This window comes from Piliocolobus tephrosceles, chromosome 2, assembly GCF_002776525.5.
Source record: "Piliocolobus tephrosceles isolate RC106 chromosome 2, ASM277652v3, whole genome shotgun sequence".
In the NCBI taxonomy this organism is placed as follows: domain Eukaryota; kingdom Metazoa; phylum Chordata; class Mammalia; order Primates; family Cercopithecidae; genus Piliocolobus; species Piliocolobus tephrosceles.
The window spans coordinates 42,002,040-42,021,442 of NC_045435.1; the positions used below are offsets into that span (position 1 = coordinate 42,002,040).

The 19,403-nt window shown below is 45.3% G+C and overlaps 1 protein-coding gene and 1 pseudogene across 4 annotated transcripts in view; one reads left to right on the forward strand and one right to left on the reverse strand.

The window, feature by feature from the left end:
• SLC41A3 (solute carrier family 41 member 3) overlaps positions 1-16,987 on the reverse strand; it is a 78,008-nt gene extending 61,021 nt beyond the window's left edge. Inside the window, exons 1-2 of one of the 3 annotated variants that reach the window (XM_023215281.1) lie at positions 16,809-16,987; positions 944-1,243 (exon numbers count right to left, since the gene is read on the reverse strand). In XM_023215281.1, the coding sequence (XP_023071049.1) occupies positions 944-1,216 (273 nt within the window). In that variant the 5' untranslated portion in view covers positions 1,217-1,243; positions 16,809-16,987. Of the gene's footprint in view, positions 1-943; positions 1,244-16,769 lie in introns of all 3 variants that reach the window. The other 2 variants (XM_023215262.1, XM_023215271.1) reach the window with 2 other exon arrangements.
• Positions 16,988-18,453: 1,466 nt separating this feature from the next.
• On the forward strand, positions 18,454-18,977 carry LOC111544645 (annotated as a pseudogene). Its single transcript, XR_002732234.1, has one exon. The product of XR_002732234.1 is annotated as a 40S ribosomal protein S23 pseudogene (transcript).
• The last annotated feature ends 426 nt before the right edge of the window (positions 18,978-19,403 follow it).

The window sequence follows — 19,403 nt, forward strand, 5'->3', positions numbered from 1 at the left end:
TTATGGGGCCACGCTGCAGACTCAGAGCAGAGCCCCTTAGCTGAACTGACAGGCAAAATATCTGTGTTAATGTACGTGTCTCATCTGTCGCTGGGTCAGGGTCTATGGGTTGGAACCCCGCACCCCTAAGCGAAAGATTTGGTGATCTCCATTAAAGCCACAAACGCACATGCTCTTTGCCCAGTAATTCTACTCGCAACAAGTTATCCTACCAATTTATTCGGAGATGTATAAAATGATTTATGTCAAGATGATTCACTGCAGCATTTTTTAAAGTGGTTATAGGCTAAATTATGTCCCTGCAAAAATTCATATGTTGAAGTCCTAGCACCCAGTACCTCAGAATGAGACTGTAATTAGAGACACCGCCTTTAAGAGGTAATTAAGTTAAAATGAGGCCATTACGGGGGGGCCCTAACCCAATCTGATAGGTGTCCTCTTAGGAAAAGGGATTAGGACAGAGACATGCACAGGGGAAAGATCACATGAAGACACGGAGAGGAGGCAGCCATCTGCAAGCCAAAGACAGAGGCCGCAGGAGAAACCAGTGCTGCCAACGCCTTGATCTTGGACTTCCAGCCTCTAGAACTGTGCAAAAATGTCTGTTGTTGAAGCCCCCCAGTGTGTGGGACTTTGTTATGGCAGCACAGTCAGTCAACTGTGTTAAACTTCAAAGTACATTAGAAGGGAAATGATTAAGTACGTTTTGTTCTACATCAATCATATGGGCTAATAAATTGTCTACTGAAAATTAACTTGGGTTAAATTTAGTCTCTGTCACCAGAGACTAAAAGAATCTTGCCCAATATACAGGAAAAAAAAAAAAAGGCTTTTTGAGAGGATTGCCCAACAACCTTTAAGCTCAACCTGACATGCAGCTGCCTACTCTATAGGTGACGTTTGGCAGTGTCCCCCTCCCTGTCCCCATTTAGTTCCCTCTTACCTGGAAATAGTCCAGAAGCATGCCGGCCCAGGACAGTCCCAGGCCCGCAAACATGAAGGGCACGGTCACCTGAAGGCCTATGGACCAGGCGGTCTCCCTGCTAGGCTCAGTCTCCAGTGGCTTGGGGGTCACACTTTGGCTCTCAGGGGTCCTGAGAGCTCCATTTTCTGAGGCTCCAGGGAGTCCTCCCGTGCTGAGGGAGTGAGGAAGCCCCAGCTCCCCTGGCTTGCCACAACTGTCCAGCCTCCGCTGCCGAGTCTCTGTCCCATCCATCTGGGCACAGCTGGGTGCCTGGCAGCCCTACAGTGGGAGACACAAAGTTGTAGGGCCGAGTTCCTGACTCCCATGGCGCTAACACCCAAGGAGCCTCAGGCACCTGTCCAGCCCCAGGCTGGTATGGTCCCATCCAACCCGCAGCCCTCACTCAGCACCTGCTCCACCAGACTCCTGCACCCCAATTTACAATAGTTTGTTGTTTAATACGCACATGTGTGAGCACAAAACATACAGAAGAGCACAAACATATATGGGCTGAAGTCAGCAACAAAGGGCCTCTGAAAATTCTCTCTTCCGTAAAAGCAATTTTAAAAAACAGCAAAACCTGTCAAAATCATTTTTTTTCAGAACTCTTACTGATACCAAAGGCTCAAGGCATCCAGGAGTACCTATTCAAGAAAAATTGCTGACTCTCAGCAAGAAAGATCACTTTGTAACATTCAAGATGCTGGTGACATTCTAACTTGCCTGGTCCCACTACCCTCCCCAGCTCTGCCCTAGCCTTGAAAATGGACAGCCCACAATTGCAATGAGAGCCAGCATCCTGGAGGGTATGACAAGGCTGGAGTTCTTTCAAGTCCCCATGCCCAAAGAATTATTTTTTGACCTATCTGGAGATCCCTGGAAGACCCCATTTAGAGGGCTGTCTGTATTTAACCCCACTTGGAGTTCACCTGGTGCAAAACCTTTTACCCTGGGAGAAGTTAGTAGAAAACAATTACAAACACAGTGGCTACTAGCTGGGGTGAACAACAGAATAATGAAAACATTTAAAGGAAAAGCTGAGGAAGGGGATGTCAACAGGGGTTTTGAAAAATTCCTGCACACTCTGGGAATCTATTAGGTGGGTGCACAAGTAATTGCAAGTTTTGTTATTACTTCTGACGGCAAAAACTGCAATTACTTTCACACCAACCTGACAGCAGGCCACCAATACATACTGCCACACTGGTGGCTAGGAACACACTCAGGAAATTCCTAGGAAGGCCCCAAGTTTGCACCTCCTGGACACTTTGCACAAGCAGCAGGTAAAGGCAGGGGAGGCTCTGGCGAGCACTGGACTGGATGTGCCCAGTGTGCACACAGAGCCCCTGAGTAAAGACTGGGAGGCACACTCATTCCTGGCACAGAGTTCCAGGCACGGAGTTCAAGGAAATCTGTAACTGGTCAACAGCTGGCACTGAGCAGAGATTTCCATGGCCACATACAACAGAGAATGGAGGATGTTTACAGGATTGGTCCAGAAAAATCACTATGCAAACAACAAACAACAAGCAGCAACAGCAAATCCAGGGGAGGGGGGAATCTCATTTCCACACCTGTCATGTTATATACTGTTAAAGGTCTAGCTTTCAACAACAAAAATGAGACGTGCCAAGAAATAACAAAGTATGGCCCATTAAAAAAAATTAATAAATAGTAACTGTCCCTGAAGGAGGCCAAAACTTTGAATTGGCTGTTTTAAATATGTTCCAAGAACTTAAGAAACCATACTGGCAGAAGCAAAGGAAAGCTTCAGAATGGTATCTACTCAAATACAGAATGCCAATACAGAGATAAAAATTATTTTAAAAAATAACCAAATAGAAATGCACTAGTTTTAAAGTACAAGAGCTGGAATGTAAAATTCCCAAGAAGAGCTAACGGCTGATCTGAGCAGGGGGAATATAAAGAATCGCTGAACTGAAAGATAAATTAAGAGAGATTGTTCAGTATGAAGAACGGAAATGAAAAGGAATAAAGAAAAAGAAACAGGACCTCCGAGAACTATGGAATAATATCAAGCATAACAATATAAATGTTGAAAAGGGGGAAGGCAGAAAGAATATTTGAAAAACAAAGGGCAAAAACTTTCCTGACTTCATAAAACATTAATTTCCACATCCAAAGAGCTCCACAAATTCCAAGTAGAATGAACTCCAAGAGAGCACACCAAGACCTGCCAAGAATCTTAGAAGCAGGAAGAGAGCAGCAACTCATCATGTACAAGGGATCCTCTAGAGCAGGGGTCCCCAACCCCTGTTGGGAACTGCGCCACACAGCAGAAGGTGAGCGGCTCCTGGCGAGCAGCACTGCGTGATCAGCTTCCCTCTCCTGTGAGATCAGCAGCAGCATCAGATCCTCATAGGAGCTCAAACTGTACTGTGAACTGCGCAGGCAGAGGATGTAGGTTGTGTGCTCCTTATATGAGGATCTAATGCCTGATGAAGAGGTGGAACAGTTTCATCCCCAAAGCAGCGCCTCCCCTCCGCCCCAGTCCATCGAAAAACTGTCTTCCACAAAACCAGTCTCTGGTGGCAAAAAGGTTGGGGACCACTGCTCTATAAGATTAACAGCTCATTTTTGATCAGAAATAGAAGCCAGAAGGCAACAGGATGGCATCAAAGTGCTCAAAGAACAAAAAGCTGTCACCTAAGAATTCTTAACTAGCAAAATTATCTTTTCAAAGTAAAGAAGAAATTAAGAGATTTTCGGATAAACAGACACAGAGCATTCGTCCCCAGCATACCTGCCCTAAAGGAAACACTAAAGGGAGTCTTTCAGGCCAAATTAGCATCCTAGACTAAGGCTTGAATCCAAGACCTAGGCTTGAATCCACACACAGAAAGGAAGAGCATCGGTAAAGGTAACTACCTAGACAGATTTTTTTTAAAGTATAAACACATTTTTGTTAGTAACTCTTTTTACTCTTATCCAATTTAAAGACAACTATGTAAATCAAGTTGGAATTCAGTTGTTGTTGATCCTAACAAGATTATTATAAACCAAGGTGCTGATTGTAATCCTCAGGGCAACCACTAAGAAAAAAAAAATGTAAAAGAAATAACAAGTGAATAAAAGTGATACACTAGGGAAGATCTGCTTCATACAAAACAATGCAGTAATGGGAAAACAGGGAAAAAAGACATTAGACATATAGAAAACAAATGGCAAAATGGCAGACACAAATCCCATCTTATCAATTATTACATTAAGTATATATGGATAGGATGGAAGTAAAAGGATTTAAATAAATATACCATGCAAACAGTAATCAAAAGATAACTGGAGTGGCTTTAATACTATTAATAGTACCAGGCAAAACAGACATAAAGACAAGAATTCTTACTATAGACAAAGAAGGATATTTGATAATGATAAAAGGGTCAATCTATCAAGAAGCTATAACAATTACAAACACACATATGCCTAACAACAAAGCCCCAAAATACACAAACTAAAAGTGGCAGAACTGAAGGAAGAAAAAGACAATTCAATAGTAATAGTTGGACATACCTCACTTCCAATAATTGGTAAAGCAATTTGATAGAGTATCAACAACAGAAAGAGGACTTCAACAACATTATAGACCAATTAGATCAAACACATCTATACAAAACACTCCGTGCAACAATAGCAGAATACTTAATCTTATCAAGTGTATATGGAACATTTTGCAGGCTTGATCTATCTTAGGAACAATAACTTCAATAATTTAAGACTGAAATCATACAAAATATGTTTTCCAACCACAACAAAATAAAATTAGAAATCAATAACAGAAGGAAATTTGGGAAATTCATAAATATGTCTCATTCTGGCACCCAGGCTGGAGTGCAGTGGCGTGATCACAGCTCACTGCAGCTTAGACCTCTGGGGCTCATGCAATCCTCCCATCTCAGCCCTCCAAGTAGCTGGGACTACAGGTGTGCGCCACCACAACCAGCTAATTTTTAAAATTTTTGTAGAGATGGGATATCACTGTGGTGCTCAAGCTGAGGTCTCGAACTCCTGATCTCAAGTGATCTGCTCACCTCGGCCTTCCAAAGTGCTAGGATTATAGGCATGAGCCACCAAGCCCAGCCCATACTCTTAAATAACTAATGGGTCAATGACAAAAATCACAAAATAAATTAGAGATTTCTTTGAGATGAATGAAAATGAAAATACAACATACCAAAAAATTATGGCATGTGTTAATGCAGCGCTTAGAGGGAAGTTTATAGCTATAAATATCCATTTCTTTAAAAAGAAATGAACAAATTAATAAATCAATCTTCCACCTTCAGATGAAAAAGAGGAGCAAACTAAACCCAAAAAAAGGAGAAGGCAGGAATTATACAGATTAAATTGGTAATAAATGAAAGAGAATTGTAAAACAAAACAAAAAAACCCCAGCAAAACCAAAAGTTGGGTCCTTGAAGAGATCGACAAAAGTGACAATCCTTTAGAGAGACTGATGAAGAAAAAAAGAGAGAAGGCTCAAATAGTTAAATTAGGAATGAAAGAGGAAACATCATGACCAAAACTAAACATAACTATAAGAGAATATATGATTAATTATAAGCCAACAAATTGGAAAAGCCACCAGTCAGAGTGGCTATTATTAAAAAGTCAAAAAATAACAGATGCCAGTGAGGTTGTGGACAAAAGGGAATGCTTAAACACTGCTTGTGGGAATGTAAATTAGTTCAGCCATTGTGGAAAGCAGTGGGGGTGATTCCTCAAAGAGCTTAAAACAGAAGTACCATTCAACCCAGCAATCCCATTATTGGGTATATACCCAAAGAAATATAAATCATACTACCATAAAGACACATGCACAGATATGTTCATCACAGTGCTATTCATAATAGCAGAGACATAAAATCAGCCTAATGCCTATCAACAGAAGACTGAATAAAGAATACGTAGTACATATGCCCATGGAATGCTATGTAGCCATGAAAAAACGAGATCATGTCCTCTGCAGCAACATGGATGGAACTGGAGGCCATAATCCTAAGCAACCTAATGCAGAAACAGAAACCAAATATCACATGTTCCACTTATAAGTGAGAGCCACACATTGGGTACACATGCATATAAAGAAGGGAACAAGAGACACCATGGCCTACTTGAGAATGGAGGGTGAGAGGAGAAAGAGGATCAAAAAACTACCTATCTGGCCAGTTGCCGTGGCTCATGCCTATAATCCCAGCACTTTAGGAGGCTGAAGCAAGCAGATTGCTTGAGCTTAGGAGTTGAAGACCAGCTTAGGCAAGATGGTGAAACCCCACCACTATAAAAAATACAAAAATCAGCCAATCATGGTGGAGTATAACTGTAGTCCCAGCTACTTGGAAGGCTGAGGCAGGAGGATCGCTTGAGCATGGGAGGCAGAGGTTGCAGTGAGCCGAGATTGCACCACTGCACTCTGGCCTGGGTGGCAGAGCAAGATCCTGTCTCAAAAATAAAAACCCAAAAAACTACTTATTAGGTACTATGTTATTACCTGGGTGACAAGATAATCTGTACACCAAACCCCCATGACACCTAATTTATAACAAACATGGACATATACCCCTGAACCTAAAATAAAAGTTAAAAAATAAATAAAGCTAAAAAAAGTAGAAAACCTAGATGAAATGTACAAATTCCTAGAAACACACAAACTAGTAAGACTGACTCATAAGAAATAAAAAATATTAATAGATCTACAATTAAAAGAGATCAAATTAGTAATCAAAAAATTTCCCACAAAGAGAAGCTTAAGACTGGATGGCTTCACTAGAGAAGTCTACAAAGCATTTAAAAAAAAAAAATTAACAGCAATCCTTCATAAACTCTCAAAAACAAATTGGAGAAGGGAACACTTCCCAACTGCTTATAAGAGACCAGTATAAAGACAACCCAAGAAAGCTACAGACCAATGTGTGTTACGAATACAGACACAAAATCCTCAGCAAAATACTAATAAACTCAAGCCACTAGTACATACAAAGACTTACAATATAACCAAGTGGGATTTATTTCAGGAATGCAAAGTTGGTTCAACATATGAAAATCAATGTAATGCACCAAATTAATATAATAATGGAGAGAAAACAGTTCAACAGACACAGAAAAAGCATTTGGCAACATCCAACACTCTTTCATGATAAAAACACTTTAAAAAGTTAGCTTTGGGTTTCTCATAGATGCCCTTAGTCAGGATGAGGACATTCCCTTCTATTCCTAGACATTAAGATGAGAATTCTTACCACAGACAAAGAAAGATATTTGATAATGATAAGAGGAATAGAAGGGAATGTCCTCATCCTGATTAAAGGCATCTGTGAGAAATCCAAAGCTAACTATACTTAGCGAGAGTCTGAAAGCTTTCCCAATAAGATTAGGAACAAGACAAGAATCCCTGTTTTTGCCAATTCTATTAAACACTGTACTGGAGGTTCTAGCCAGCAGAGTTCAGCAAGAAAAAGAAATAAGAGGTATCCAGCTTGAAAAGGAAGACGTAAAACTACCCCTGTTTACAGATGACATAATCTTATACATAAAAAATCATAAGGGATCCACATACACACAAACTATTACAGCCAGTAAACAAGTTCAGCAAAGTGTAGGACTGGAGGACACAGGTCAACACACGAAAATCTGTTTGTTTGTTTTGTTGTTGTTTGGGTTTTTGGGTTGTTTGGTTGTTTTTGTTGTTGTTTTGAGACAGGTTCTCACTCTGTCACCCAGGCTGGAGTGCAGTGGCACGATCATAGCTCACTGCACCTTCAACTTCCTAGGCTCAAGTAATCCTCCCACCTCAGCCTCCTGAGTAGCTGGGACTACAGGCATGTGCCACCATGCTCAGCTAATTTTTTAAATTTTTTGTAGACAGGGTCTTGCTACATTGCCCAGGCTGGTCTCAAATTCCTGAGCTCAAGTGATCCTCCCACCTCAGCCTCCTGAGCAGCTGGGACTACAGGTATATGCTATCATGCTCAGCTTTTTTTTTTTTTTTTTTTTTAAAGAAATGAGGTCTTGCTATGCTGCTCAGGCTGGTCTCAAATTCCTAGGCTCAAGTGATCCTCCTGCCTCAGCCTCCCAAAGTGCTGGGATTATAGCTGTGAGCCACTGTACCCATCCAGTTTTATTTTTATACTCTAATAATGAATAATCTAAAAGTAAATAAACAATTGCATTTGAAATAGAAATGCAAGAAATGAAGAAAACTTCAGAACAAATTTAACAAAAGAAGTGCAAAACTTGTACCCTGAAAACTACAAAACATTGATCTCCAGGTTTAATACAATCCCTATTCAAATTCCAATAGTCTGTTTTTTTTTTTTTTTTCTTTTTCTTTCTTCTTTTTTGGAGAAAATGACAAGGTGATTCTAAAATGCAAATGGAAGTACAAGGGAACAGAAAATCCTAAACAATTCTGAAAAAGAAGAATGAAGTTGGAGAACACAGACTTCCTAATTTCAAAACTTATTGTAAAACTTGGTATTGGCAAAGAATAGAAATATAGATTAATAGAACAGAACTGAGAGTCTATATATAAATTCATGCATCTATGGCCAATGGACTTCTGACAAAGGTATAAAAACCATTCACTGGGGAAAGAGAGGTCTCTTCAACGAATGGTGCTGGACAACTGAATATTCACATGCAAAAGAATGAATTTGAACCCCTACCTCAAACCGCCTACAAAAACTAACTCAAAATGGATTAAAGAATTAAACATAAGAGCTAAAACTACCTAAAACACTTAGAATGAAATACAGGTGTAAATCTCAGGGACTTTGGATTAGGCAACAGTTTCTTTGATGTGATATCTGAAGTACAAGCAACCAAAGAAAAAATTGACAAATTGGATTTCATGAAAATTTGAAAGCTGTGTTTCAAAGAACACTCTCAAGAAAGTAAAGACAATCCACAAAATGTGCAAGTATTTGCCATTATATTAATGAGGGTTTAGTATCCCAAATACATAAAGAATACTTACAATTCAACAATAAAAAGACACACCAATTTAAATGACAAAGGAATTAACAGACATTTCTCCAAAGACGTACAACAGCCAATAAGCACATGAAATGATGGTGTCACTTAACATTAAAACTGCTCAGTTTCATTGTTAAAAAAATGCAAATCAAAACCACACTAAGATACCACCTAACATAACGTTGTCAAGGTTCATCCATGTTGTTGCATGAATCAGTACTTCATTCCTTTTTACAGATGGGTAATATTCCATTGTATGGACATATCCTATTTTGCGTACCCACTAATGAGTGACAGACATTTGGGTTATTTCCACTTTGGGGATACTACAAATAATACTCCTATTATTCATGTGCAAGTCTTTGTGTGAATATGAGTTTTCTGTTCGACCGAACTGTACATTTAAAAGGGGTGAATTTTATGGTATGAAATTTATATCACAATAAAAAATTATGAATCATTTATGAGATATTATTAAAGCAAGAACCCTTATACTCCCACTAAGTTTAAGAAGCAAAGCATGACCAGCCTCTCCACTCTGAGCCCCTCTCTGATAACAACTCATCCCTCCCTACCAGAGGTGACACTAGCCTCACTCTTGGGATGACCCTTCCTCCGTCTGTTTTATTTTTCCTTTAGTTTTACAATGTGTGCAGCCCTAAGTGTTACAGCTGAGTTTTGCCTACTTTGCGACTTCGATCAACAAAGTAACACTCCACAGATTCTTTTCATGTCCAGTTTCTTTCGCTTGACATTAGATTTCTGAGATTCAGCCATGCTGCTGAATCTATTTTACTGCTGTAGAAAACTGAACTGTATGACTGCCCCACAATCTCTTCATCTATTCTACAATCAATAAACCACCTCAGCCACCTTTCCTTTCCAAAATGAAAATAACGGGATTTTTTTTCTAATTACAAAAGTGACATGTGTTAATAAAAAATATAATTTAGACAATACAAAATAATATAATGAGGCTGGGCATGGTGGCTCACGCCTGTAATCCCAGCACTTTGGGAGGCCAAGGCCCGTGGATCACTTGAGGCTAGGAGTTTGAGACCAGCTTGGCCAACATGGTGAGACCCCATCTCTATCAAAAAATACAAAAAATTAGCCAGGTGTGGTGATGCACACCTGTAGCCCCAGTTACTCGGGAGCCTGAGGCAGGAGAATCACTTGAACCTGGGAGGCGGAAGCTGCAGTGAGCCGAGGTCACACCACTGCACTCCAGCCTAGGGGACAGAGTGAGACTCTGTCTCAAAAATAAATAAATAATAATATAATACGGTTTTAAAATCACTGACAATTTCACTATTCCAAAATAATCAGTGCAAGTCTAGTGTATATCCTTCCAATGTTTACACATAGACACAGGTTCACAAACTCACTGTGTTTTTTTTAATCCATGTTCTAGATCCTGGATTTTTTTAATTTGATAGAATGTATACATCTCTGGCCCCTGTTCAGTAAGATGTCTGCCTGCCTGCTTGTCATCCTTGCTTGTCAATCACAGTTTCAGGCAAGGAATGAGGTGGGAGGCTTGCACCACCCAATTGCTGGTAAAACATTTTCCCATGCAATTTATGGATTCAAGAGGAGCTGATGGAAGAACTGAACAGGGATGTGTGCCCTGCACTGTGCCTTGCAGCAGGGAGAAGCGGAGGGTCACGGCACCTCCTGCATCCTCAGTGCTTCCTTCTCAGGGGCCTGAATGGAGCAGGTGGTGAGTTAGCAAAGAAGCAGCCGGCCTGGGGACCATGACATGCAGTGGGGACAGGGCACAGGGAGGCCTCTCGAGTCAGTGGCACTCTCGGCAGTAGGAACGGTGCCTCTCATCCAGCCCAGAGAACCTGGGCCCAGGCGGCACCAGTGTGGCTCCAAGAGTCAATAAAAAGAGATGGGAACTACCTACTCCCACCTGCCTCCCACCTCCCTGAAGGACCTGCAGGGGCCCAATGCCAGAGACAGAAAATGCCTCCCTCTCACCACACCAGGCCCCTCCAACTCTCCGCCCCACTCCCACAGGCAGGAATGGCCACCTTCCTGGCTAGGCAAGGCCACTGCTGCATCCCTTAGGTCCTAACAGCAGAACCCATTCCACCTTCCTCATGACCTTCTTGTCGTCAACCTTCCAGCCTGACCCCTCAGGCCAGACCAGCCATTTTCTTTAAATTCCCATCACATCCTCTGTAGCAATGCTGGTAAAACCGAGCCAGGCCCACACTGGAAGCCTGGCCATCATGGAGAGACAGCTAGTGGAGAGGAAAGGAGAGGAGGAGGACTTGGACCCTGCCCACACTGGGAGGAACCCGTACCACACAGAGCTGAGCTATCGGCTGGCTCTCCAGGCCCCACTCTGCTTCTCAGGGTGGCAGCCCCAGAACCATGAGAAGGACGCACGCTTGGCAGAACAAGGTAGGAATCATGGGGTCCCTGCAGTGCCAGATCCCTAATCTTTTCCAAAAATAACAGACACAGCTACTGATGACCTGTGCAGTATGGCTTTACCTCCTTTAATACTCATGGGACCATGGGAAGGTTAGCTTATTATTGACCACTTTACACAGAAGAGGAACAGAGGATTAAGAGACCCCTACTGGAGTCCTCTCAAGGGGTCGCACCTACAAGGAACCCCTCTCTCCCGCCTCCTCAGTTTCTCCCCTCTACCTCTGTGGGATCATCTGATGAGAACAGAAACTTGCTCTAGGATCTGCCTCTATAAACCCAGCCTTGACCTCAAACTAGCTCTCACTTCATTCCCCTCCTTCTCTTCATGGCAAAAAAAATTATACAAAGAATCATGCCCACAGTGTGTTCTCACCTCCCCTCCTCTGCTGATGCAAACTGTTCTTGCCAAGGCCAGCGGTCACCTGAGCAATGCTACAGGCACCCAGACACCCAAGGCATACGGACAGGAACAAAGAGAGGTTAACTTTTCCCAGCTCCCTCTGCCAGAAAGGCAGGGCTTGGATGTCCTGAGCAACCAGGGTCGGAAAAAATTTTGAACTTAAATCAGGGATTTAAACTCCTTAAGGTAAGGGAAACACACACGCATGCGCACACACACACACAACTGAAAGCAAAAACCAGAGGGGAAAAATGATTACTTTAGCTACATCAAAGTTGAAATATTCTGTAGGACAAAACTTCTAAATAAAATTTTAAAGCAAGCAAAAGCCTAGGAGAAAATAGTTTGACCCAATACAAGAGACAAAGGATAAGGGCACAAAAAAGAATGAAGAACTCTGCAGAGAAAACCATGGAGAAACTGACACAGGATGGGAACAAGAGCTCAGCTGGAGAAACACAAAGGAAGCCTAGACAGCCACCTGAGAAGGTGTTAGGGAAATAAAAATGAAAGCCGATGGAGAGATATATTATGCTTGAGGAATGGAAGAATTTCAATGAAAATGACAATTTCACCCAAAGCAATTTACAGAATCGCACAATCACTACCAAAATACCAATGTCATTCTTCACAGAAATAGAAAAAAACAATTCTAAAATTTACATGTAACTACAATAGACCCCAAATAGCCAAAGCAATCCTGAGCAAAAAGAATAAAGCTGGAGGCATCACAGCAACTTCAAAATAAACTACAAAGCTATAGTAACCAAATCAGCATGGTACTGGCAGACACATAAGCCAATGGACAGAAAAGAGAACCTAGATATAAATCCACACACTTACAACTAACTCATTTTTGACAAATGCACAAGAAACATACTCTGGGGAAAGGACAGTCTCTTCAACAGATGGACTGGGAAAACTGGATATCCATATGCGGAAGAACGAAACTGGACTTTCTCACTATATTAAAAAATCACATCAAAATGGATTAAACGCTTATATGATTTAAAACCATGAAACTACTAGTAGAAAACATTGGGGAAATTTTGCAGGACATTGGTCTGGGCAAAGACTTTTTGTGCAAGACCTCAAAAGCACAGGCAACCAAAGCAAAAATAGACAAATGGGATTACATCAAGCTAAAAAGTTTCTGCACAGCAAAGGAAACAATCAACAAAGCGAAAAAACAACGCACAGAATGGGAGAAAATATCTGAAACCACTCATCTGACGAGGGATTAATAACCAGAATATATAGTACCAGGAATTCAAACAACTCAATAACAAAAAAGAAAAAAGAAAAAAAAATCCAATTAAAATATGGCCAAAAGATCTGAATAGACATTTCTCAAAAGACGACAAAAATGGCTCACATATATGCAAAAAGTACTCAACATCATTAATCATGAAAGAAATGCAAGTCAAAACCACAATGAGATATCATCCCACCCCATTTTAAATGGCTTTTGTAAAAAAGACAGGGAATAATGGACACCGGCAACGATGTGGAGAAAGTGTTCCTTGTACACTGTTAGTGGGAATGTAAACTAGTTCAGCCACTATGGAGAACAGTATGGAAGTTCCTTTAAAAACTAAAAGCAAGCCAGATGCAGTGGCTCACGCCTGTAATTCCAGCACTTTGGGAGGCCGAGGTGGGAGGATCACTTGAAGCCAGGAGTTTGAGACCAGTCTGGCCAACATGCTGAAATCCCATCTCTACTAAAATACAATTAGCTGGGTGTGGTGACACACGCCTGTAGTTCCAGCTACCTTGGGAGGCTGAGGCATGAGAATCACTTGAACCCAGGAGGTGGAGGTTGTAGCGAGCTGAGATTGTGCCACTGCACTCCAGCCTGGGCAATAGAGCGAGACTCCATCTCTGGAAAAAAAAACAAAAAACAAAAAACAAAACCTAACAACAGAACTACCATATGATCCAGCAATCCCACTAATGGGTACATATCCAAAAGAAAGGAAATCAGGATATTGAAGAGATATCTGTACCCCATGTTTCTTGCAGCACTATTCACAATAGCTAAGATACGGATCAACCTAAGTTTCCATACCAGATGAAAGGATAAAGATGTGGTACTATTCAGCCATAAAGAAGAATGAGATCCTGTCATTTGCAACAACATGGATGGAACTGGAGGTCATTACATTCAGTGAAATAAGCTGTGGACAGAAAGACAAACTTCACGTGGCCTCACTCATAAGCGGGAGCTGAAGGAGGGGATCTCAAGGAGGTAGAGGGTTCACTGCTTACCAAAGCCTGTCGGGGGACAGGGGGAAGAAGGGAGGGTGGTTAATGGCTAGAAATACACGGTATGATGGAAGAAATAAGAAATAGTGTTTGATGAATCAATAGGGTGACTACAACAATCTATTTTATATTTCAAAATAGCTATAATTCAAATGTTTCTGGAAGACCAATCTCTAAAATGATGGATGTCTACATTGCACTGATTTGATCTTTACAAGTTACGTGAATGTGTTAAATTATCACAGACACCTCAAAAATATGTACATCTATTAGGTGTCAATAAAATTTTTAAAATATAAATAAATGAATGGTGTGAGGCACCTCACCTCGCTACCACTAGGGCAAGGGGTGGGCAGAAGGGCCTGGAACACAGCCACAGGGCTCTGGGTCTGCCTCTGCCAGAGGTAACTGGGCAGTGACCAGGCCACACATCCTCACTCAGCCCCAGTCCTGGTGAGTCACTCACACGCGTGCCTGAGGAGGTTTAACCCAAGAGTGCATAGCCACTGTGCCTGGTGACAGCAAACACCAGAGTGGCAGGTGCTGACGCAGCCCTGATCTGTGATTTGTGCTGGGAACATGCATGCAGCTGGACCTAGAGAGCCCCAGCCCTGGGTCCACCCTTACTGCGCCTGCACATGGTGCCAGAGGAGGGCCTGGCCAGGGTGACCCGGGAGCACAGCCCAGCTGGTGTCAGCACCAGTCATTCCTGCCTGCTCTGTGCCCCTTGCAGGGTGGGGGATCTCACAGCTGTGGACATGGCCAAAGGCCCCTCAGCTCCACCTGAACGTTGGAGTGTTTGCAAGGAGAACATGCTCCAATGTCCCTGTGTCACTGCCAGCTTGTGCGGATGAACAACCCAGCACAGGCTGGAGTAGGCTTCTATGGGAAAGTAGGCTGTGGACCAGGAAACCTCTCATCCCAGAGCCCCAGGGAGAAGCCAAGATGCCAGTGGAGGCATCGCCTTCAAGGTCCCCACAGAGGACATCGGGCAATGTCTGCACATGGTTTTGGTTGTACCGACAGAGAGGGTGATACAGGACAGCCCCCCACAACAAAGAACTGCCCCACCCCAAATGTCAGTAGTGTGGAGGCCGAGAAACCCTGCTATGGGGCAGTGGTCAGAGACCCTTGTGCCTTGAAAGGGGCTGGGCAGGGCAGATAGTGGCCCACCTGGGGCCACAGTTCAGAGCCACGCCTGAGTCTGAGGCTGCCCACCCTCCCAGCTGCCAGCATGGGGTTGGGAGGTGTCCGCCCCCATCAGACTGAAGAGGAAAAGGATACTCTATCACTCAGAAGCATCCCTGCGTCACCCTGTGAGGCTGGCCTTGGACCCGGGACACTGGACGCCCGGTCAGCACCCCAGTGTGAACACATCCTGCCCTGGAGCCTGGTCCCAGCAGCTCACACAGACCAGGGCTCACCCAAAGGCAGGCAGGCAGGGCCACTGCTGACCACGCGCCTGGCTGGTCACGATTCTGAAACTAATGGTTTCTGCCTAGCAGGGAGGCCGCCACGGCCTCTGGGCTTCACCCCTCCCCACCTTCACAGGGGACCTCGCCTCAGTGGGAATGTTCTGGAGCCATAACCCAAGGTTGGAATCCCAGCTCCTCCCCTTTCTAGGTCTGTGACCTTGGAAAAATTAAACTTTCTGTACCTCTGTTGCCTAATCTGCGAAATGGGGTAATATTACCTACTGTGTAGAGCTGTGAAGATTAAATGGAGTCATGTATTATCATCACAGGGCACCTGGCCCATCTTCACCCTCAGTTCATACTCCTCAAAGCCCTAAGGTTTCAGATCAATGGTCAGAACCACCAGGAGGACCTGCTAAAGACAAGTATGGGGACCCACTCGCAAGGTTTAGGATTTAGAAGATCAGGGTGGGGCTGGGGAACCCGCATTTCTAGCAGATCTCAGGGAAGGCAGTGCTGCTGGTCCTGGGACCACAGTTTGAAAACCACTGGTGTAAAAGCCTTCTAAAAAAAGTGGGATTTGATCACTAGTTACATGGAAAAAAACTGGAAGAAAGAAGAAAAAAGAAAAGAAAGAAAAGAAAAGGAAGGGAAGGAAAGGAAGGAAGGAAGGAATTTCAAAGAGACCTAGCCCACCGGCTCTCCTGGATGGAGAGAGTGTGGGACTCTGAGAGAGACTCCCGGCTGGGCACCCCAGGAGGTTTTCTTCACCAGAGTTTTGCACCAAGCCCACCCAGGACAGTGGGCTGAGCCTGTGGCGGAGGCTGGAGGGAGGTCTGGTTGAGGCAGGGTGGGTTTCCCTGCGCACGGACGCTGCAGGAGTCACGCGTGTGACATCCAACCAGGAGCAGTGCCCTGAGCAGGCCAGGAAGGAGACGGGGCCACTGAAAGCACACCGCGGCGGTGTGGGGAACGGCCTCAGACACCTAAGGGTAGGACCGGCCCGCTCCCCCGAGCCCGGGTCCTTTCCCGGCCTCCCCGAGGCGTGGCCTACCCCAGGCGTGGCCCCACCCCGTCCCAGGCCGCCCCTCCGACCCCTTGGGTTTACCTCATCTCCCGCGCTCCTTTCCCTCCCCGCGTCCCCCGAACCCCGACCCCCATGGCTCCTCCTCCCGCCCGGGCCCCCAGAGCCCGGCGCCCGGCTCACCCGCCTCCCGCGCACCCCCTCCCGGGCTCCTTCTCCCGCGCGCCTCCCCGACCCCCCTTGGGCCCCAGCTGACCCCACCTTCCGCCCCAACTCCGCCTGGAACGGGGCCGCGCTTACCGCGTCCCATCCAGGCGGCGGCAGGAAAGAGGCGGGCCGAGGACGCAGGAAGCAGGAAGGCCGGGCGTCCCTGGCTCCGCCCCGGCCCGGCGGCAGGACCTTGGATGACCTGGTGCTTGGGGACTGCAGCAGACGCCCCAGCCCCAGCAGCGCAGAGCCCCGCTGGGGGCCTGGGGGGTTGGAAGTAGGGGACCGAGGCTCGCGAGCCCGAGCCCTCCTCGCAGTTGGGGCCCCACCGGCCGCCCCCGCGGGAGCACTACGGGAGAGGCGCCTGTGCGGCTGCAGGTTTTATTATGGAGCTGTCAAGGTAGAAAGGATACAGTGAACGGGAACCCACCCTTGGGACCCGCCTTTTGCTTTAAAACAACAGCTGAGAGGTGACAGTGTGCTAACAGCCCTCTCAGCACCTCCTCGGCCTCGGCGTCCACTCTGGCGGCGCTTGAGGAGTCCTTCAGCCCGCCACGGCACCGTAGGAGCCCCTCTCTGGACTGGCTGAGGCCGGAGCTGCCTCACTCTGCTTGCCGAGAGGTGTGGAGGAAGAGGCGCAGGCGGGAACCGGGGTTGCGAGCGGCGCTCGCGGGCCAGCGCGAGTTCCGGCGGGCGCGGGCTCGACGGGCTCAGCACACGGAGCGGCCGGCCGGCGCCGACGGCTCAGGGCAGTGAGGGGCTTTGCACCCGGGCCAGCAGCTCCAGAGGTTGCGCCGGCTCCCCCAGCAGTGCCGGCCCCCCGGCGCTGCACTCAAATTCTCGCCTGGTTTAGCTGCCTCAGCTGCCTCCCCGCGGGACAGGGCTCGAGACCTGCAGCCCGCCATGCCCGAAACCGCCCCCAGCGCAGTGGGCTCCACCGCTGCCCGAGCCGCCCCCGGGGGCGCCGCCCGGTCCGATCTACTGCTCAGGAGTTGAGGAGTGCGGGTGGACAGCTAGGTACTGATGGGCAGCTCCGCCTGCAGCCCTGGTGTGGGATCCACTGGGTGAAGCCGGCTGGGCTTCTGAGTCTGGTGGGGACTTGGAGAACTTATAAATCTAGCTGGAGGATTGTATGTGCACCAATTAGCACTCTGTATTTAGCTAATCTGGTGGGTACTTGGAGAACTTTTATGTCTACCTAGAGGATCCTAAATACACCAATCAGCACTCTGTGTCTAGCTCAGAGTTTGTAAATACACCAATCAGTAGTCTGTGTCTAGCTCAAGGTTGGTAAATACACCAATCGGTACTCTGTATCTAGCCAACTCTGTGTCTAGCTAATCTAGTGAGGACTTGGAAAACTTTTCTGTCTAACACTCTGTGTCTAGCTCAAGGATTGTAAATGTACCAATCAGCACTCTGTCAAAAGGGATCAATCAGCTCTCTGTAAAATCAAACAGCAGGATGTGGGTGGGGTCAGATAAGGGAATAAAAGCAGGCTGCCCCAGCCAGCACCAACTTCCTCTGGTTACCTTCCACACTGTGGAAGGTTTATTCTTTCGCTCTTTGCAATAAATTTTGCTGGTGCTTACCCTTTGAGTCCATGCTGCGTTTATGAGTTGTAACACGCACTGTGAAGGTCTGCAGCTTCACTCCTGAAGCCAGTGAGACCACAAACCCACCGGGAAGAAGGAACAAACTCTGGCCACACCATCTTTAAGAACTGTAACACTCGCTTTTTCGCTCAGGCCGGTGGCGCCGACAGGATGGGCAAGTGTCGTGGACTTCGTACTGCTAGGAAGCTCCGCAGTCACTGACGAGACCAGAAGTGGCATGATAAACAGTACAAGAAAGCCCATTTGGGCACAGCCCTGAAGGCCAACCCTTTTGGAGGTGCTTCTCATGCAAAAGGAATCGTCCTGGAAAAAGTAGGAGTTGAAGCCAAACAGCCAAATTCTGCCATTAGGAAGTGTGTCAGGGTCCAGCTGATCAAGAATGGCAAGAAGATCACAGCCTTTGTACCCAATGACCGTTGCTTGAACTTTATTGAGGAAAACGATGAAGTTCTGGTTGCTGGATTTGGTCGCAAAGGTCATGCTGTTGGTGATATTCCTGGAGTCCGCTTTAAGGTTGTCAAAGTAACCAATGTGTCTCTTCTGGCCCTATACAAAGGCAAGAAGGAAAGACCAAGATCATAAATTTTAATGGTGAAAAAACTGTAGTAATAAATTTTCTTATGCCAAAAAAAAAAAAAAAAAAAAACTGTAACACTCGCCGCGAGGGTCCGCAGGGTCATTCTTGAAGTCAGGGAGACCAAGAACCCACCAATTCTGGACAGACAAAAACAAAAAGTCTGTGCTTCATCCCACACGTGCCTTTCGTTTTTCTTTTTTCCAGAGTAATTTTAAAGCATCCCAGTAGATAAATTCTCCTTTAAATACTCAAGTATGTTTAACAATAAGGCCTATTTTTTAAACATTCCCATAGTATTACCACCACACCTAACAAAAAATAATTCTAAGGCACCCCCCACCCCCAACCACCAAATCATCCCAATGGACTTCCTCCTCAGCCAGGGCTTTTAACCTGAAAGACTGGTTCAGGCCATAAGGGGAAGTAGAGGCTGAACATGCCTCATTATCCTTCTCCTGCATTAACATCAACACAGACTTTATGTCTGATAAGAAA